General features: G+C 38.0%; 1 protein-coding gene across 1 annotated transcript in view; it reads left to right on the top strand.

The window, feature by feature from the left end:
- Positions 1-20,901, top strand: part of ADAM9 (ADAM metallopeptidase domain 9) — a 131,277-nt gene that overhangs the window by 63,944 nt on the left and 46,432 nt on the right. The window contains exons 12-14 of the mRNA XM_036250160.1: positions 1,064-1,235; positions 15,058-15,150; positions 16,121-16,316. Coding sequence (XP_036106053.1) covers positions 1,064-1,235; positions 15,058-15,150; positions 16,121-16,316 — 461 coding nt within the window. The remainder of the gene's footprint in view (positions 1-1,063; positions 1,236-15,057; positions 15,151-16,120; positions 16,317-20,901) is intronic.

Consider the following 20,901-nt stretch of genomic DNA (forward strand, 5'->3'; position numbering starts at 1 on the left):
AATGCTGAGTGTACCCACACAGTTTCAGTACAGTCTGCCCTCCCTCAGCCAGAGCCCAGGGTGAGGGGCTGCAGGTAATTAGTGCTCTGTCCCGGCCTTCTGCGCTGTGGAGCTGGCCTGGGATTTTAACTCGGTGGGAGCTGCTTACAGCTAAAACAGCTGCTGTCCTTGGGCTCCCAGTCCTCCTTCTTATGCCTCTGCAGACCTACCAGGCTCGATTCAGTGTTCTTTTCTCCTGTCCCTGGTTATATGGGTCCTCTCCAGCTGCTTTTCTGTTGCTTTTCCCTGAGGACTTGTCTTTGTTTTAGTTGTAATTCCAGTTTGGTCCTGGAAAATGGTCTGTGTAGCTTCCATTCACTCCATTGCTATTTTGGAATTATGTGTGAAAATATTTTAGAGTTATTGAATAAAACAATAATTATAAAACTTTCAACATGTATAACGCATCAAAATTTCATTTATTTAAATCTCACCTAGATAGCTCAAGTTGGACAGTTTCCAGATGCCCATCTAACCTTCAGGGTATTAACCATTGTTCTTAGGATTTATTCTAAAAGGAATTTAAACCTTATACTGTAGCTGAAATTTTATACTGTGCCTTCTTCTTGACTGCTGTAGTGTATCCTTGTCAGTGATAGTGAGGGAACAGATGAATGTTATCCTGCAGAGTGAAAACAAGATTGGGGAAACATATGGTAGCTTCACATATTTGAAGACCTTTTACTATGGAAGATAAATAATACTTAATTCTGGATAGGACTAGATAATTTTTAAGGTCTCTTGTGATGATGAGATTAATGACTTGGTATTTTCATTGTAAGTGATTGTTTAGAGATTTATTCATGGAAGTATAATATATTATAACCCAATAGTAATTATTATATAGTAGCTGAAATAATTTTCTGTAGTTATTAGAAATAAATATTCTCATTTCTCTCTATTTTGTTTAGCTTATTTTCTGCTGTTTTAAATACTCATTTCTTGTTGGTTGAAGACATGACTTAAAAGTTTCAAAATGAGTGATTGCTGTGACATGAGCTGTTTTTCTTGATGTTTATTATAGAGGTTCCAGGAACTTTAGCAGTTGCAGTGCAGAGGACTTTGAGAAGTTAACTTTAAATAAAGGAGGAAACTGCCTTCTTAATATTCCAAAGCCTGATGAAGCCTATAGTGCTCCTTTCTGTGGTAACAAACTGGTGGACTCCGGGGAAGAGTGTGACTGTGGTACTCCAAAGGTCAGTTTAAATTTTTGATTTTTGCTTTGTTAAATTACCTCAGGGTTAGCAAAAAATAAAATAGCTTACACTGGGCAACGCTGGCATAGGCGCTAAAGTAAAACTTAGTGGCAAAAAGAGTATTCACATTTTGCTTGTGGGGACATGTTCCTGGGATTGGTCATCTCCTCTTCCCCAGAACATAACTAATGGTGTCATCTGTTTTGATGTCAAGGAAAGTGCCATGTTTATGCTTGTTTTTTTTTTTTTTTCCTTGCTACCTTCTACCATTTCTGTTATGGTTATTGGGTCATTTATTTACTTGAAAGAACGAATCAGTTTTCACTTGGCTCTGTACTTACAAGCTGTCACATACTGGCACTGCCATTGCAGAAATATTTATTCAGTTGAACTCACTTTAATAATAATTGAAGCTGGCCCATTCTCCAGAGTCCTTCACTGACAAAGTTCTTGGTACTCATATTAACATTCTCCCTTTATTAACCTCTAGTTTACCTACTGATCTGTGGCTTTATCACAGCTGTTACCCATACTTTTGGCTTCAGCCCATGCTCATCTTTATTATTAGTGTTCTACATCTTAGCCCTTCTCCTTTCTACATGGCCTACTCAGGCTCTTTCCTCCTAGACTAGCATTAGTTTTTAAACAAATTTGTTCATTTGCCCTGGCCGGTTTTGCTCAGTGGTTAGAGCGTCAGCCCATGGACCAGGGAGTCCCGGGTTCGGTTCCCGCTGGGGACGTGTACCTCGTTTGCAGATTGTCCCCGCCCTGGTTGGGGTCGTGTGGGTGGCAGCCAGTTGATGTGTCTATCTCACATCGATGTTTCCCTTTCTCTCTTCCTCCCTCTCTCCCTCCTGCTCTATCTGAAGGTAAATGCAAAAAAAAAAAAAAAAAAAAGAAATTTGTTCATTTGTGTGTAAGCTTCACTATATCCTCAATCTTTTCCACAAATTCTTCTTCCTTACTTGACCACACCTAGCTTTGCTAGAAGTCTTCTTGTTATAGAATTGCAGTATGGCCCTGGCCAGTTTGGCTCAGCAGTTAGAGTGTCCGCCTGCGGTCCGGAGAGACCCGGGTTCGGTTCCCGCTGAGGGCATGTACCTTGGTTGCAGTTTGTTCCCAGCCCTGGTTGGTCGTGCGGATGGCGGCCACTCGATGTGTCCCTTTCACATCGATGTTTCCCTCTCTCTCTCTCTCTTCCTCTCTGTCCCTCCCACTCTATCTGTACAAAAAATGGAAAAATGTCCTCGGGTGAGGATAAAAAAATAAAATTTAGAATTGCAGTATGTATTTTATGATGAAATGGTGATGGGCCTTCATCGTACTATTGCTGCATGTCAGGGACTTCTGCTCAATGTGTTTTACCTGGTGGAATCCTCACAGGAACCCAAATAGACTGGTATTTTTTTATATTCTCATTTTCAAATGAGGAAAACAAGGCCCAATTAGGTTGTTTAATTTTTAAATTAACATTATGCTATTAAAATGACCAAACCCTTCTTCTTTCCAGCATTCTCAGTTCTTTATCCTTACGTATTTTATGTTTTGCTATCTCCTCCTGACTGTTTATTTTACTACCAAACTTATTTAAGTAGTCTATATTTGCTTCTTGGGCTTTCACACTAAAAAATTACTCTTTAAAAAATATAACCCCTACTCCTCAAATATCTCAGCTCTTTTTTCTTGGTTTAAAGTTTCAAAAAATAAGTGCTAGCAAAATTCTCCTTTCTTAGCTTTATTTCCCCCATAAATTTTCTAACTTGTTTATTCAGTGGTAATCATTCTTATAAGCTTAGTGTGTTTCTGTTCAGACTTTATTCTGTATGTTTCTATTCATATATACAGTATGCACATTTATAAAGAGTTTTGTTTGTTTTAAGATTGTATTTTATTTTTTAAATTTGTTTTTCTTATGGATGTTTTTTCCCCCATTGATACCCACTTCCTGTTCCCACCATGCCCCCTCACAGCATTGTTGTCTATGTCCATTGGTTATTGTTATATGCATAAGTTCTTTGGTTTATCTAGTACCTCCCTTCTGTCCCCCTCTTCTGAGATTTGTCCGTCTGTACCTTACTTCTATGTCTCTGGGTCTATTTTGTTCATCAGCTTATTTTGTTCATTATATTGCACAAATAAGTGAGATCATGTGATGCTTGTCTTTCTCTGACTGACTTATTTCATTTAGCATAATACCCTTCACGTTGTCTCAAAGGATAAGAGATCGTTGTTTCTTACAGCTACATAATATTCCATTGTGTATATGTACCACAGCTTTTATATCCACTCATCTATTGATGGACACTTGGGCTATTTCCAGAATTTAGCAATTGTAAATAGTGCTGCTATGAACATAGGGGTGTATATATTCTTTCTGGTTGGTGTTTCAGGCTTCTTAGGATATATTCCTAAAAGTGGGATCACTGGGTCAAATGGAAGTTCAATTTTTAATTTTTTTCAGGAAACACCATATTGTTTTCCATAGTGGCTGCACCAGTCTGCATTCCCACCAGCAGTGTACTAGAGTCCCCTTTTCTCCACACCCTCTCCAACACTTGTAGTTTGATGATTTGTTGATGGCAGCCATTCTGGCAGGTGTGAGGTGATATGTCATAGTTGTTTTAATTTGCATCACTCTGAAGATTAGTGATGTTGAGCATTTTTTCATATGTCTCTTGGCCATTTGTATGTCCTGTTTGGAGAGGTGTCTGTTTAGGTCCTCTGCCCATTCTTTAATTGGATTCTTCTTCTTCCTTTTGTTGAATTGTATGAGCACTCTATATATTTTGGAAATTAACCCCATATCTGATGTATTGTTGCCAATTATGCTCTCCCAAATAGTGGGTTCCCTTTCTATTTATTATTCTTTATTTCATTTATTTATTTATTTTTGTTACAGATGTTTCTCCTTTTTCCCCCATTGACACCCTCCACCCCCTCCCTCCCCGCCCTGTTCCCAGCTTTGTTGTCCATGTCCATTGGTTATGCATACATGCATATAAGTTCTGTGGTTTATCTCTCCCCTCACCCCCTCTTCTGGGGATTGTCAGTTTGTACCCTATTTCCACGTCTCTGGGACTACCCTGTTCTTCAAACTGTTATGTTCATTATATTCCACAAATAAGTGATATCATAGGATACTTGTCTTTCTCTGTTTGGCTTGTTTCGCTTAGGATAATACTTTCTAGGTCCCTCCGTGTCATCTCAAAGATAAGAGCTCTTTCTTACAGCTGCATAGTACTTAATTGTGTATATGTTCCACTGCTTTTATTTATTTATTTATTTTTTATCTGTACCCGAGGACATTTTTCCATTTTTTGTTCAGATAGAATGGGAGGGAGAGAGAGAAAGAGAAAGAGAGAGAGAAATATCGACGTGAAAGGTACACATTGAGTAGCTGCCACCTGCACAACCCAACCAGGACCGGGGACAAACTGCAACCGAGTATGTACCCTTAGCGGGAACTGAAACCGGGTCTCTCTGGACCACAGGCTGACGCTCTAACCTCTGAGCCAAACTGGTCAGGGCTATACCACAGCTTTTGTATTCATTCGTCTACTGATGGACATTTGGGCTGTTTCCAGATCTTAGCTATTGTAAATAGTGCTGCTGTGAACATGGGGGTATATATATTCTTTCTGATTGGTGTTTCAGACTTCTTAGGGTATATTCCTAGAAGTGGGAGCACTGGGTCAAATGGCAGTTCAATTTTTAACTTTTTGAGGTAACACCATATTGTTTTCCATAGTGGCTGCACCAGTCTGCATTCCCACCAGCAGTGTACTAGAGTCCCCTTTTCTCCACACCCTCGCCAACACTTGTTGTTTGATGATTTGTTGATGGCGGCCATTCTGACAGGTGTGAAGTGATACCTCATAGTTTTAATTTGCATCTCTCTGATGATTAGTGACGATGAGCATTTTTTCATTTGTCTCTTGGCCATTTGGGTGTCCTGTTTGGTGAGATGTCTATTTAGGTCCTCTGCCCATTTTTTAATGGGTTCTTTGTCTTCCTTTGGTTGAGTTGTTTGAGTACTCTACATATTTTCGAAATTAATCCCTTATCTGATGCATCATTGACAATATGGTCTCCCATATAGTGGGTTCCCTTTCCATTTTGACGGTTGTTTCTTTTGCTGTGCAGAAGCTTTTTAGTTTAATGTAGTCCCATGTATTACTTTTTCCTTTGTTTCTGTTGCCTTAGGTGATGTATCAGTGAAAATTGTGCTGCGTGTGATATCTGAAATTTTGTTGCTTACATTTTCATCTAGGATTTTTATGGACTCACAAGTCACATTTAAGTCTTCTATCCATTTTGAGTTTATTCTTGTGTATGGTGTATGTTGGTGGTCTAGTTTCATATTTTTGCATGTAGCTGTTCAATTTTCCCAGCACCATTTATGAAAGAGACTGTCTTTACTCCATTGTATGCTCTTGCCACCTTTGTCAAATATTAATTAACCTGTTAACTGGGGAATTCCCTTTTTAATTACACAGCAAGTCTTGTATCTCACTGTATGCAATGTTTGACGTATTTATATGTCCCACTCAGTTAACAGGTTAAGTATAATGTCTTGTGTCAATTTCTGTGTTCTCTGTTCTGTTTCATTGGTCTATCTGCCTGTTCTTATGCCAGTACCAGGCTGTTTTTTTTTGTTTTTTTTAATCGTCACGCAAGGATATTTTTTTATTTTTTATCAGACAGACTGGGAGGGAGGGAGGGAGGGAGAGAGAGAGAAAGGGAGAGAGAGAAATGTTGATACGAGAGAGACATGTCGATTGGTTGCCTCCCATATGACCCGAACAGGGCTGGGGTCGAATCGCAACTGAGGTAGGTGCCCTTGACCCGAATTGAACCCACATCTTATTGTTCCATGGGCCGATGGTCTAATCACTGAGCCAAACCGGCCAAGACCAATACCAGGCTGTTTTGATTACAATGGCTTTGTAGTATAACCAGATATCTGGTATTGTGATCCCTCCTACTTTGCTTTTCTTTTTCAAGATTGCTGTGGTTATTGGGGTCTTTTTTTAGTTCCATATGAACTTTTGTAGTGTTTGTTTTTGTTCTGTGAAATATGTTGTTGGTATTTTAATGGAGATTGCATTGAATCTGTAGATTGCTTTGGGTAGTATGGACATTTTAATGATGTTAATTCTTCCAATCTATGAACAAGGTATATGCTCCCACTTTTTTATATATTCCTCTATTTCTTATTTCAATGTTCTGTAGTTTTCTGCAAACAAGTCTTTTACTTCTTTGGTTAAGTTTATTCCTAGGCATCTTAGTTTTTTAGTTGCAATGGTAAAATTTTTTTTTTTCTGTGTGTTCATTATTGATGTATAAAAATGCCAGTGATTTCTGGATATTGATTTTGTATCCTTCTACTTTGCCAGATTCATCTATTAAATATAGTAGTTTTTTAAATGGAGTTTAGGGTTTTCTGTGTACAATATCATGTCATCTTTGAATAATGAGTTTCACTTCTTCCTTTCCAATTTGGGTCCCTTTTATATTTTACTTCTTTGATTGCTGTGGCTAAGACTTCCAGTACTATGTTAAATAAAAGTGGTCTTCTTCTTAAGGGGTATGCTTTTAGTTTTTGCCCATTGTGTATGATGTTGGATGTAGGTTTGTCATAAATGGTCTTTATTATGTTGAGATATGATCCTTCTATTCCCACTTTGCTGAGAGTTTTTATAAAAAATGGCTGCAGGATATTGTCAAATGCTTTTGCAGTGTCTATTGATATGATCATATGATTTTTATCTTTCATTTTATTTATGTGGTATATCACATTTATCAGTTTCTGAATATTGTACTGGCCTTGCATCCCTGGGATAAAACCCACTTGGTTGTAGTGTATAATTTTTTAAATATATTGCTGGATTTAATTTGCTAAGATTTTGTTGATTATTTTCGCCTCTATGTTCATCAGGGATATTAGCCTGTGATTTTCTTTCTTTGCAGTGTCTTTATCTGGAATTGGGATTGGAATTATCCTGGATTATATCTTGAATTTTTTGGAATGGTTTGAGGAGAATAGGTGATAGATCTTCTTTGAATGTTTGTCAAAACTCCCCTGTGTAGCTGTCTGGACCTGGGCTTTTGTTTGCTGGGATTTTATTCATTACTTCTTCAATTTCCTTAATTGTTATTGGTCTGCTTAGGTTTTCTGACTCTTCCCAGTTGAGTTTTGGAATCGTATATGATTCTAAGAATTTGTGCATTGCGCCTAGGATGTTGAATTTGTTGACATATAATTGTTCATAGCATTTTCTTACAATCCTTTGTATTTCTGTGGTGTCCATTGTTACTTTACCTCTTTTGTTTCTAATTTTATTAATTTGAGTTCTCTCTCTCTGTTTCTTGGTGAGTCTGGCTAAAGGTTGATCAATCTTGTTTATCTTTACAAAGAACCAGCTCTTGGTTTCATTGATCTTTTGCAGAAATTTTTTCTATTAATTTATCTTGGAGATATTTCCATGTAGACTTAATCTTTTAATACGCTAATTAGTATTCTAGTATAAGGATGTACTATGATTTATTTCACTATACTGTCATTAATGGACCCTTACTGACTGTAATTATATGTTTTCTGTTGCACTCAGTACATCCTTGTACACTCCTCATATACAAGTATTTTTCTAAGATGATTACATAATGGTAGAATTACTGAATTGAAAAGTATTTATTACATTTTACATCTTATTAAGTACTACCAAATTTCATTTAAAAAGGCTGTGTCAATTTGTAGTTCTACCAACAGTATATCATGGCATTCGTATGCCCCCATAGTCTCGCCAGCACAGAATAATAAATGTTTTCTTAATTTTGATGATAAGAAGATACTGTTTTACTTTATATCCTTTGTTAATTGAAAAATAATATCAAATAGGTGTTTCATCACCAAAAAGGATTTATTTGGGAAAAAGTGAATACAGAAATGGTAAGCCATGTTCACACTCTGGCCTGCATGCCAAGATGAAGGGGGTATTTATAGAAGGGAAAAGAACTCTGTATTATATACAGAGTTCTTCCTATAGGGTTCTCGGGATTAAGTAGAGTGTGAGAATTTCTATAAGCCCTAGTGCCTCCCATATGCTGTCCTGATTGATTATGTTTTCCTAAAGTTCCTTTTAGTCTTTATCATGTTTCAGATGCTTATAGACCACATGCATAATTTTCTTCTATGAATTATTGTTTTATATCCCTCGTCAGTTTTTATATTGGGTTGTCGTTCTCTTAAATCTATTTTTAGCAACTCATGTTATGGGCAAAGTCCTTTGTTGAATATGTTCTAATATTTTCTCTGTCTGTTACTTACCAGTTAGCTTTAAAAAATAATAATAATCAACTTATCTCTTAGAGCAGTTTAAGGGTCAAAGCAAACTTGAATGGAAAGTACCCAGAGTTCTCATATACTGCCTGTCCCTGAACATGCGCAACTTACCCCATTGTCCACATCCAGCTGCACAGAGGCACATTTGTCACAGTTGATGGCTCTACATTAACTCATCATTATCACCCAAAGTCTGTAGTTTACATTAGGGTTTATGCGTATTATTTAGCTTTTCATCTCATGTATTTTTATTATATTGAAATTTAACATGTAAATGAAGGCAAATTTTTCAGTTATTTTTCTTAAGACTTTCTGAATTTTCTACTTGTAGTACTCCTGTTTCAAGATTATCATCGTAGTCTTTCTATAATTTCTAATAACATTTTCTTAATTAAAATTTTATAATTTAGCCCTTTAATTGAGGGGATCATGTGGATTGAGCTAGGAAATTAACTTCTACCCACTAATGGTCAGTTGTTGCGAAACCATTTAAAATTATATTTTTATTATAATCAAAATTACTGTATACACAGTGTATTTTCTGATTCTGTATTTTTTAAATTAGGCCACTTGTTTATCTTAGAGGGCTTTTGAAAAAAATTTAACAACTTTATTGAAGTATAATTGAATACAATGTCAAAAAACTAAATTAGAACTTAAATAAGGAAAGGCTTTATTCAGAAGAAAGGCACTGCAATAGGGAGACCACTTGATCTCGAAATCTGGAAGGGTCTCAGAATCAAAGAGAAAAAGGTTTTTCTTTTATAACGTAAAGGTGGGAGCAGGCAGAGATAAGCAGAATCCTTTTTTTAAAAAAAAACCTCACCTAAGGATATGTTTATTGATTTTAGATGGGGAGAGAGAAAGAGCTCTAGAGAAACATGGATGTGTTAGAGAAACATCTTTGGGTTGCCTCCTGTGCTTGCCCCAACTGGGGATCAAATCTGCACCCTTTTGGTGTATGGGATGACGCTCCAACCAACTGAGGCACCAGCCAAGGCAAGCAGAGTCTTTTACGGGAAAGCTGAGAAGCAAAGGGAAATAACCAGTGAGGACTGAAAGGGAAGTGTTCTGCTGTGGTCAGCTGATTTCCAGGAGCAGCTGATAACAGGGGACAAGCAGAGTCCAGGGACCTATGAAAGAAAGAAGACTTATTAAAGTTTGGTCACGACAAAGTAAAGGGTAAGAAATAGGCAACTGAAGACTTGTTCAATAATAAGCTGCCCATATTTAAAGCATACAAGTTGATAAGCTTTGGCACACTATACACATATGTGAAATTATCACCACTATTAAGATAATGAACATATCATCCAAAAAAGTTCTTTTTGACCCTTGGAAATCTCTTCTTCCCACCCCCTCTCATTCCTTCTTCCCACCCTCCCTCACTCCCCCATTCTTCTCAGACAATCACTGATCTGTTTTCTGTCATTACACATTAGTGTGCATTTTCTAGAATTTCATATAAGTGGAATAACTTCTTATTGTCTAGCTTCATTCACTCAGCATAATTCTTATGAGAAATCATTCACATTGCTATTGTGCCAGTAGTTCATTCATTTTTATTGTTGTTTATCACTGAGTAGTATGGATACGTACAGTTTGTCAGTTCATCTCTTGATGTATATTTGGGCTGTTTACATTTTTTTATTGATTTAAACACATTTTTTATTGATTTTTAAAGAAAGAGTAAGGGAGAGGGAGAGAGAAATAGAACCATCAATTGGCTGCCTCCTGCATGCCCTGCACTGGGGATTGAGTCTGCAACCTGGGCTCGCGCCCTGACCAGGAATTGAACCTGTGACTCTTGGTGCATGGGTTGACGCTCAACCACTGAGCCACACTGGCTGGGCTCTTTCCGGTTTTTTGCTATTACACATAAAGCTGCTTGAACATTTGCCTCCAAGTCTTTATATGAACTTACATCTTCATTTTTCTTGGGTAAATACCTTAAGTGAAATGACTGTGTCATATGTTAAGTGTATATTTAACTTTTAAAGAAACTTTCTAACTATTTTCCACAGTGGTTGTACCATTTTACATTCCCACTGTGTATGAGAATTCTAGTTCTTTCACATCCTTGCCACCACTACATATGGTCAGTCTTTTTATTTTATTTCATTGAGTTTTTAGAGAGAGAGGAAGGGAGAGAGAAAAACATCGATGCGAGAGAGAAACATCGATTGGCTGCCTCCTGCACATGCCCTACTGGGGATGAAGCCCACAATCTGGGCATGTGCCTTGACTGGGAATCGAGCTGGGACCTCTCAGTCAGTGGGATGATGCTCAATCCCCTGAGCCACATGAGCTGGGCCTGTGCGTCTTATCAGTGTTAGCTGTGCTATTAGGTGTGAAGTAGTACTGGTCTCATTGAGGTTTTAATTTGCATTCCCTAATGACTAGTGATTTTGAGCATGTTCTCTTGTCCTTATTTGTCATCTATATTTTTTCTTTGGTAACATGTATGCTAAACTCTTTTCCTATTTAAAATATTAGGTTGCTTTCTTATAATTGAATTTGAACAGTACTTATACTTTGGATGCAAGTCCTTTATCAGATATATGATTTGCATATATATTCTTCCAGTTTGTAGCTTGTCTTTTAATTACCTTAATAGTATGTTTTGAAGAGTAGAAATTTTATATATATATATTTTTTAAATTAATTTTTGTTACAGATGTTTCTCCTTTTCCCCCAACTGATTCCCCCTCCCCCTCCCTCACTGCCCTTTCCCCAGTTTGTTGTCCATGTCCACTGTTCATGCATACATGCATATAAGTTCTGTGGGTTATCTCTTCCCTACCACCCCCCTATTTAGGGGATTGTCAGTCTGTATCCCATTTCCGCGTCTCTGGGACTACCCCCTTCCTCAGACTGTTATGTTCATTATATTCCACAAATAAGTGAGATCATATGAAACTTGTCTTTCTCTGTTTGGCTTGTTTCACTTAGGATGATACTTTCCACGTCCCTCCATGTAGTCTCAAAGGATAAGAGGTCTTTCTTTCTTACAGCTGCATAGTACTCCATTGTGTATATGTATCACAGCTTTTTGATCCATTCGTCTACTGATGGACACTTGGGCTGTTTCCAGATCTTAGCTATTGTAAATAGTGCTGCTACAAACATGGGGGTACATATATACTTTCTGATTGGTGTTTCAGGCTTCTTAGGTATATTCCTAGAAGCGGGATCACTGGGTCAAATGGAAGTTCAATTTTTAATTTTTTGAGGTAACACCATATTGTTTTGCATAGTGGCTGCACCAGTCTGCATTCCCACCAGCAGTGTACTGGAGTCCCCTTTTCTCCACACCCTCGCCAACACTTGTTGTTTGATGATTTGTTGATGGCGGCCATTCTGACAGGTGTGAGGTGATACCTCACTGTTGTTTTAATTTGCATCTCTCTGATGATTAGTGATGATGAGCATTTCTTCATATGTTTCTTAGCCATTTGTATGTCCTGTTTGGAGAGGTGTCTATTTAGTTCCTCTGCCCATTTTTTAATTGGATTCTTTGTCTTCCTTTTGTGGAGATGTATGAGCACTCTATATGTATTGGAAATTAACCCCTTATCTGATATATCATTGGCAGTTATGCTCTCCCATACAGTGGGTAGCCTTTCCATTTTGATGATTGTATCTTTTGCTGTGCAGAAGCTTTTGAGTTTGATGTAGTCCCATGTGTTCATTTTCTCCTTTGTTTCTATTGCCTTAGGTGATGTGTCAGTAAAAATTCTGCTGCGTATGATGTCTGAAATTTTGTTGCCTACAGTCTCTTCTAGGATTTTTATGGATTCATGAGTTACATTTAAATCTTTTATCCGTTTTGAGTTTATTCTCATGTAGGGTATAAGTTGATGGTCTACTTTCATTTTTCTGCAAGTAGCTGTCCAATTTTCCCAGCACCATTTATTAAAGAGGCTGTCCTTACTCCACTGTATGCTTTTGCCACCTTTGTCAAATATTAATTGAGCATATTGCCTTGGGTCCATTTCTGGGTTCTCTGTTCTGTTCCACTGGTCTATCTGCCTGTTCTTGTGCCAGTACCAGGCTGTTTTGATTACAGTGGCTTTGTAGTATAACCTGAAATCTGGTATAGTGATCCCCCCAACTTTGTTCTTCCTTTTCAAGATTGCTGTGGCTATTTGAGGCCTTTTTTGGTTCCATATGGACTTTTGAAATAATTGTTCTAGCCCTGGCCGGTTTGGCTCAGCGGTTGGAGCGTCGGCCTGCGGTACAGAGAGACCTGGGTTTGGTTCCCGCTAAAGGCACCTACCTCGGTTGCAGTTTGTCCCCGGCCCTGGTTGGTCGTGCTGGTGGCAGCCACTCGATGTGTCCCTTTCACATCGATGTTTCTCTCTCTCTCTCTTCCTCTCTCTCCCTCCCGCTTTAGCTGAACAAAAAATGGAAAAATGTCCCCTGGTGAGAATAAAAAAAAAAAAAAAAGAAGAAGTAATTGTTTTAATTCTGTGAAGTATGCCGTTGGTATTTTGATGGGGATTGCGTTGAATCTGTAGATTGCTTTGGGTAATACATTTTAATGATGTTAATTCTCCCAATCCATGAACAGGGTATGTGCTTCCATTTTTTTATATCTTCCTCTATTTCTTTTTTCAATGACCTGTAGTTTTCTGCGAATAGGTCCTTTATTTCTTTGGTTAAGTTTATTCCTAGGTATCTTAATTTTTTTGCCGCAATGGTAAATGGGTTTTTTTGCTTAGTTTCTCTTTCTGTGAGTTCATCATTGGTGTATAAGAATGCCATCGATTTCTTGACATTAATTTTATATCCTGCTACTTTGCCAAATTCATTTATTAAGTCTAGTAAACTTTTGATGGAGTCTTTGGGGTTTTCTATGTATAGTATCATGTCATCTGCAAATAATGACAATTTCACTTCCTCCTTTCCAATTTGGATCCCTTTTATTTTTTCTTCCTGTCTGATTGCTGTGGCTAAGGCTTCCAGTACTATGTTAAATAGGAGTGGCGAAAGTGGGCATCCTTGCCTTGTTCCTGTTCTTAAGGGAAATGCTTTTAGTTTTTGCCTATTGAGTATGATGCTGGCTGTAGGTCTTTCATATATGTCCTTTCTTATGTCTAGATATGATCCCTCTATTCCCACACTTCTGAGCGTTTTTATCAGAAATGGATGCTGGATTTTGTCAAAGGCTTTTTCAGCATCTATTGATGAGAAATTTTATATTTTGATGAAGGGCATTTTATCAATTTGTGCTTTTATGGGTATCATATTTAAGAAATCTTTGCCTAATCCAAGGTTGCAAACTTTTTCTCCTAGAAGTTTTATAGTTTTAACTTTTACATTCAGGTCTATGATCCATTTTTTTTGTACGGTGCAAGGTATAGATTATAGTTCATTTGTTTTTTTCTTTTTTCCATCACCATTTATCCCCTCTATCACCCCTGCCCACCCCCCAAAGTCACCACACTGCTTGACAGAAAGTTGCAAAAATAGCATAAATAGTTATAAATATAAATATATATATATGTGTGTGTGTGTGTGTTTACACATATATATTACCTATTTCCCCCAAAAGTGACATCTTATTTTAATAAGAAATAAGAAAGTTATTTTTTCTTCCTTTCCTCATCTTCTCTTTCTTTCCCCTATCTTTTTTCTCTTATTCCTGCTTTTCCCAAACAACTCAGACCTGAAGACAGTAGTTGGAACATAGGAGAGTAGGTTTTCTGTGGGTTGGAGATGTGGGTTGTGTAGCCATGGTGGCCCAAAGTGCGGTGGGAGAAGCCAAGAAAGATAAAAAGAATGTCCACATAGGGTGAAGACCCACTCAACAGAGAAGTCAGATTCTGAGCATGAAGAGACATGCATTTATGAATGCTTAGTTTCCTGTGATCATTAATTATACTGTTATGGACTGAATGTGTCACCCCTAAATTCATGTATTGAAGCCCTAACTCCCAGTATGGCTGTATTTTCAGATGGAGACTCTAGCGAAGTAATTAAGGTTGAATGAGGTCTTAGGGGTAGGGCCCTGATCTGATAAGACTGGTGTTCTTATAAGAAGAGAGTCTAGAAAGCTCACTTACTTCTTCTCTCTGAACACACATACTGAAGAAATTCCTTTTAAGAACACAGCAAGAAGGCAACTGTCTGCAAGCCGGGAAGAGAGTCCTCACCAGAAACATAATTGGCTGGAACTTTGATCCTAGATTTTGAACCTCCAGAACTGTGATATAATACATTTTTTTTGTGTGTAGAGAAAAATAGATACATCTACGGTATATTGTTCTGGCAGTACCAGCGGACTAAGACACATAGTCTCTGTGATTTCAGTCCTTTGATATATGTTGAGACCTACTAGTTGTAGCTAAAGAGTCACTGACAAATCCTGAAGCATAGTGACTGTTTCCAGAGATTAACTGCTATCGCCAGAATTTTATTAATGAATATTGATGACAATAACTCATTTCTTTATTGACAGTCATTTTCTCTTCACAGGAGTGTGAATCAGACCCTTGTTGTGAAGGAAGTACTTGTAAGCTTAAGTCATCTGCTGAATGTGCATATGGCGACTGTTGTAAAGACTGTTTGGTAAGAAATTCCTCCCTATTTTGAAAAAAAGAAAAGAAAAAGGAAAATATGTATATATCAGGATTTGTTTGATATGTGAGAGAGCACTATTTTATTACATTATTACTTGAAAAAATTTATGCCATTTGTTTGTTTGTTCCTAAGTAGGAACATTCTTTAAATTTTTAAGAGCAATCTATGTTTTTTTATTAAAAATTCAACAGTTACCGAAGTACAGAAAGCAGTTAGTGAAAAACTCTATCATTTTAACCCTCCTCAGGTAGCCATTGTTGATATGTTATTTAGTTACTTTTTCCTATAAAAATGTGATTGTGTGTGTGTGTGTGTGTGTGTGTGTGAGAGAGAGAGAGCGAGTAGTGAGGGGTGGGGGGGTAAGTGGGTAAACACAGATATACTTATTTTTCCTATCTGTATTTTCAGTAAGCTACAGTGGATTTTCTTCCATTCGTGTAGTCCTACGTGGTTGTATAGTTAGTACTTCTTTGTATGGCTGTACTGTATTTTCTTTATCTAGTCAATTAATAATGGGGATTTGGGTTGCTTCCAATTTTTGTTTTAAGCAGAATTATTAGGGCAGAGTATGCATATTAAAAGTTTTTCACACACATTTTATATACCTTCCACAGAAGTGCCATTCTATACCCACTAGTCTAATCACATGCTTGTTTCCTCACATTAATATTAGTTGTTAGAAAGTGTTATAATCCTGGTTAGTTTGATAGGTTTAATTTGCTTTTATATTTTTGTTTAATATGCATTTCTTTTGACAATCAATGAGGTTATGTTTTTTTATCTTATTTTCTGTATTTCATGACCTTCATTAATTGTCCATTATTGGCCTCTGTTCATTTTTCTATTGGGTTATTTAATCTTTTGTGGTTGTTAGAACTTTTATACATATGAATACCGTGGTTTCAAATATGATTAATTGTACTGATATTCCTACTTCATTTGAATCTTATTACCCTAGTTTCTTCCAGGAGGTACTTTATGTAGAGGGAAAACCAATGAATGTGATGTTCCAGAATATTGCAATGGTTCTTCTCAGTTCTGTCAGCCAGATGTTTTTATTCAGAATGGACATCCTTGCCAGAATAACAAAGCCTATTGTTATAATGGCATGTGCCAATATTATGATGCTCAGTGTCAAGTCATCTTTGGCTCAAGTAAGTGATTTTTATAATTGATTGCTTTGATTATACTTATTTTTTGCTTTAGTTATTGTTATTAGTAGAAATAAAAAACTACAGTATATATACATGCTATCATATTTCAGTTTTAATAAATTTATATACATAGAATGGGGATCTACATAGGGGTCTGCTGTTTTCATTGTTCATCCAAAATATTTTTTGAGATCCATCTATATTGATACATTTAGATCATGGTGCATTAGAGTATTCTCTCTCTCTCTCTTTTTTTTAATCCTCACCCGAGGACATTTTTTTGTTTTTTGTTCAGATAGAGTGGGAGGGAGAGAGAGGAAGAGAGAGAGAGAGAGAGAGAGAAACATCGACGTGAAAGGGACACATCGAGTGGTTACCACCCGCACTACCCAACCAGGGCCGGGGACAAACTGCAACTGAGGTACTTGCCCTTAGTGGGAACTGAACCTGGGTCTCTCAGGACTGCAGGCCGACTCTCTAACTGCTGAGCCAAACCGGCCAGGGCCATTAGAGTATTCTATTACGTATATAAATGTAATCTGTTCTCTTACTAATAGATATTTAGTTTTTAAAAGTTTTTTTCTGATTATTTATAAAGTTATTTTTATTAAAGTTATAGTTACACATAAAGATCCATATTATTTACAAGGTTTTATGAAAAAATAAATATATTTTTTGACTTGTTCCAGGTCTTTAGTAACTATGTAGTAAGTTATAATTGCTTTCTTGCCTTTTGTTTTCTTTGGCATTACTAGTTCTTTCATTCTCTCTCTCTCTCTCTCTCTCTCTCTCTGTCTCTGTTTCTCTCTCTCTCTCTCTGTCTGTTTCTCTCTCTCTCTCTCTCTGGGTTTGGTTAGTTTTCTGTGTTCTTACAACTAATTGAACTGCAAATTGCTCACTAGTGGCATGGTCTTAGCTTGGTGATTAGAGGCATCACTATTCTGCTGATTTTAACCTGTTTGAAGAAGTAATGAGGAGGCTCCTGATTTTCTTTAGTCTTGATTGGTTGTCCGCTGTATTCAGAGAGAAAGAACCAATAGAAGGAGATATATATATATTTATTATATAAGGAATTGGCTCACACAATCACGGAGAATGGAGATCCCAGATCTGCAGTGTACGTTGGCAAGCTGTAGAGTCAGAAGAGCCAGTGGTGTACTTCCGATTCAAAGGCTGGCAGCCTGAGACACAGGAAGACTGGATGATTCTGGTCAAGTCTGAAGGCAGGGAGAAAGCCAGTGTCCCAGTCCGAAGGCCCTCAGGAAGAATTCCTTCTTACTCAGGGAAAGTCATCCTTTTTGTTCCTGTGTGGGCTTTCAAATGATTGGATGAAGCCCACACACTTTAGGGAGGACGTTCTGCTTTGCTTGATCTGCCAATTTAAATATTAATCTCATCCAGAAGTACTATTACAGAATAACGTAGAATAATGTTTGACCCGTGGCTCAGTCATGTAGACACAAAATTAACAGTCACAAGTCCACCCCTTATCATTTTGGCACTCATACACATGTCCTTACACCATATGTAATCTACAAAAGAAGAAAATAACAAGGTCATAATTCCACTTATGATGATACAACTATCCTGTGTACAACCAGAAATGCACTAAACCATTCCTTAGAGGAAGAGCTAAAGTTCTCGAGTGGTGTTTACTCTTCTCCTTGATAACCCCTAACTTAAACACTAGATGTAAAATTAACAATACTTATACTATCATATAAAGTCAATACATCTTACATGATAAGGGAAATACAAGAGGAAAGAAAACAAGGATATTTTATATATGAACAAATATATTTATTAAACAAAAAAGGATATTCATGACAATTAATGTCCACATTTCTGTAACTGGTCATGTAGTCATAGCTGGCATATTTAACAGCTTTGTTCATTGTCCAATCTACATACTCTTTACTTTCAGCAAGCATCCCAGCTGGTCATGGTTCTTTACCTGGTAGGATGATCCACATCTTTTAGTCCTGCCTGGACTGAGTGTTTGCATTTTTCCATTGACCTTAATGACAGGGCAATGATGATAATACTAAGAAAACACCCTAGGGCATTTCCTATATCAGTTGTACTCTTTCTTCCCTCCATCCACTGTGGCATAGTAGTCCAGTTTCCCCCTTGGTAGTCAGGATCACTCACCCCTGCCAGCACAGTGACTCCCTTCTTTGCCTGTTCATTTAGAGCGGCAGTTCTCAGCCTGCGACCCCTTTGGGGGTCAAACAACCCTTTCACAGGGATCACCTAAGACATAACAGTAGCAAAATTACAGTTATGAAGTAGCAACGAAAATAATTTTATGGTTGGGGTGACCACAACATGAGGAACTGTATTAAAGGGTTGTGGCATTAGAAAGGTTGAAAACCACTAATTTAGAGGCATAAGGATTCTGATGTAGCTGGGTGGCAGTCTTAACTTCCATTTCAGTTCAGTCATTGTGGCTTCTGTTGGAAACATTCTTTCCTTTGGAAGCATTGTTCCCTTTGGAACTAAGACCTGTAGGCCAGCAAAGTGTAAGGTTATGGGAACTAGAAGCAAAAATTTTGCTAGTTGGTCAGTAGGAGAAATAAGTGGTTTACTCCCATTTCCACTCCTTGATTCCTGGACCATGAATCCTGGCTATGGGAGAAACAACCGTATACTGGATGCCGATGCAGAGCATATACAGCCTTTTGGAAAACCTCACCCTTCTGCAACCTATTGCCATCTAGTTGGCACTGTAACTGAGTCTTCAAAAGGCTGTGCTACCATCCCATCAAACCAACCACATCACGATGGTGCGGAATGTGGTAAGACCAGTGAGTTCCATGAGCTAGGGCTTATTGCCACACTTAATTTGCTGTGAAGTGAGTTCTTTGATGAGAAGCAAATCTGTGTGCAATACCGTGATAACGGATAAGACATTTTATCAATCAAAGAGAGTAGTTTTGGCAAAAGTGTTGCATGCAGGGAGGGCAGTTCTTATCCAGAGTAAGTATTACAGTAAGAACAAAAAGTCCTGCCATAATGGAAAGGGTCCAATTTAATAAACCTGCCACCAGGTAGCTGGCTGATCACCCAGAGGAATGGTGCCATATTGAGGACTCAGTATTGGTGTCTGCTGCTGGCAGACTGGGCACTCAGCAGTGGCCATAGCCAGGTGGGCTTTGATGAGTGGAAGTCCATGTTGCTGAGCACATGCATAACCTCCATCTCTGTCACCATGACCCATTGCTCATGACCCCATAGGGCGCTGACAGGGATGACTGGGGAAGGAGGTTGACTGGTATCCACAGAATGGATAGGATAATTATCCTATCTACTTGATTATTAAAATCTTCCCCTGGTGAGGTCGCTTTATGGTCAGTGTTCATATGGGATACAAATATCTTCGTGTGTCTTGTCCATAAAGAGATATCTTGTGAAATCTTGCAGAAGGGAAAGGTGATTAAAATCCCTGTAAATTAAATTATGATATAGGGTTAGAGAGTTGCTATAGCCCTAAAAGAGGACAGTGAATGTGTATTGCTGGCCTTCTAGCTGCAAACAAACTGCTTTTATTTATTTTTAATTTAATTTATATATTTTTGTTACAGATGTTTCTCCTTTTTTCTCCACTGAGTCCCCCTTCCCCTCCCTCCCCGCCCTGTCCCCAGCTTTGTTGTCCATGTCCATTGTTCATGCATACATGCATATAAGTTCTGTGGTTTATCTTCCCCCTCACCCTCTCTTCTGGGGATTGCCAGTCTGTACCCCACTTACACATCTCTGGGACTACCCATTCCTCAGACTGTTATGTTCATTATATTCCACAAATAAGTGAGATCATATGATACTTGTCTTTCTCTGAACAAACTGCTTTTAGTGGTCTTTATTGACCTGTAGAGAGAAAAAAAGCGTTTGCCAATTCAATGGCTGCATACCAGGTACCAGAAAATATGTTAATTTGCTCAAAATATAAAACCAAAATTGCCACAGCAGGTCACCACTGACAAAGCTTATGGGAATCCACTGTCACTTTGCAAGATCCTTCTGTCTTTTGCACAGACCAAATAGACAAGTTGAATTGAAATGTGGTGGAATCACCACCCCTGCTTTTTTATGTCCTTGATGGTGGTAATAATCTCTGCCGTCTTTCCAGGATTGTGTTATTATCTTTGATTTACCGTTTTACTCTGTAGAGGCAGTTCTGGTGGCTTCCACTTGGCCTTTCCCTTCATAATAGCTCTTGTTCCATAGGTCAGGGGGCCGATGTGGGGATTCTGCTAGCTGCTATTATGTCTATTCCAATTATCCATTCTGGAACGAGGGAGATAACCACAGGATGGGTTTGGGGACCCATTGAGCCCACTGTGAGACAAACCTGAGGTAAAACTCCATCGATCACCTACCCCCATAGGGCCCTTCCCTGACTGGTAGACAACAATGATGCTGGGTCTCCTGGAATTAGTGTCAGTTCAGAGCCAGTGTCTGGTAGTACAGGAAAGGTCTTGTTATTTCCTTTTCCACAGTGCACAGTTATCCTTGTAAAAGTCCTGTTGGGTAGGATGGGAGAAAGATGAACAGTACACACTTTTGGTATTGTATTAGGGTCCTC

Source organism: Molossus molossus, unplaced genomic scaffold (assembly GCF_014108415.1).
Source record: "Molossus molossus isolate mMolMol1 unplaced genomic scaffold, mMolMol1.p scaffold_m16_p_9, whole genome shotgun sequence".
NCBI lineage: Eukaryota > Metazoa > Chordata > Mammalia > Chiroptera > Molossidae > Molossus > Molossus molossus.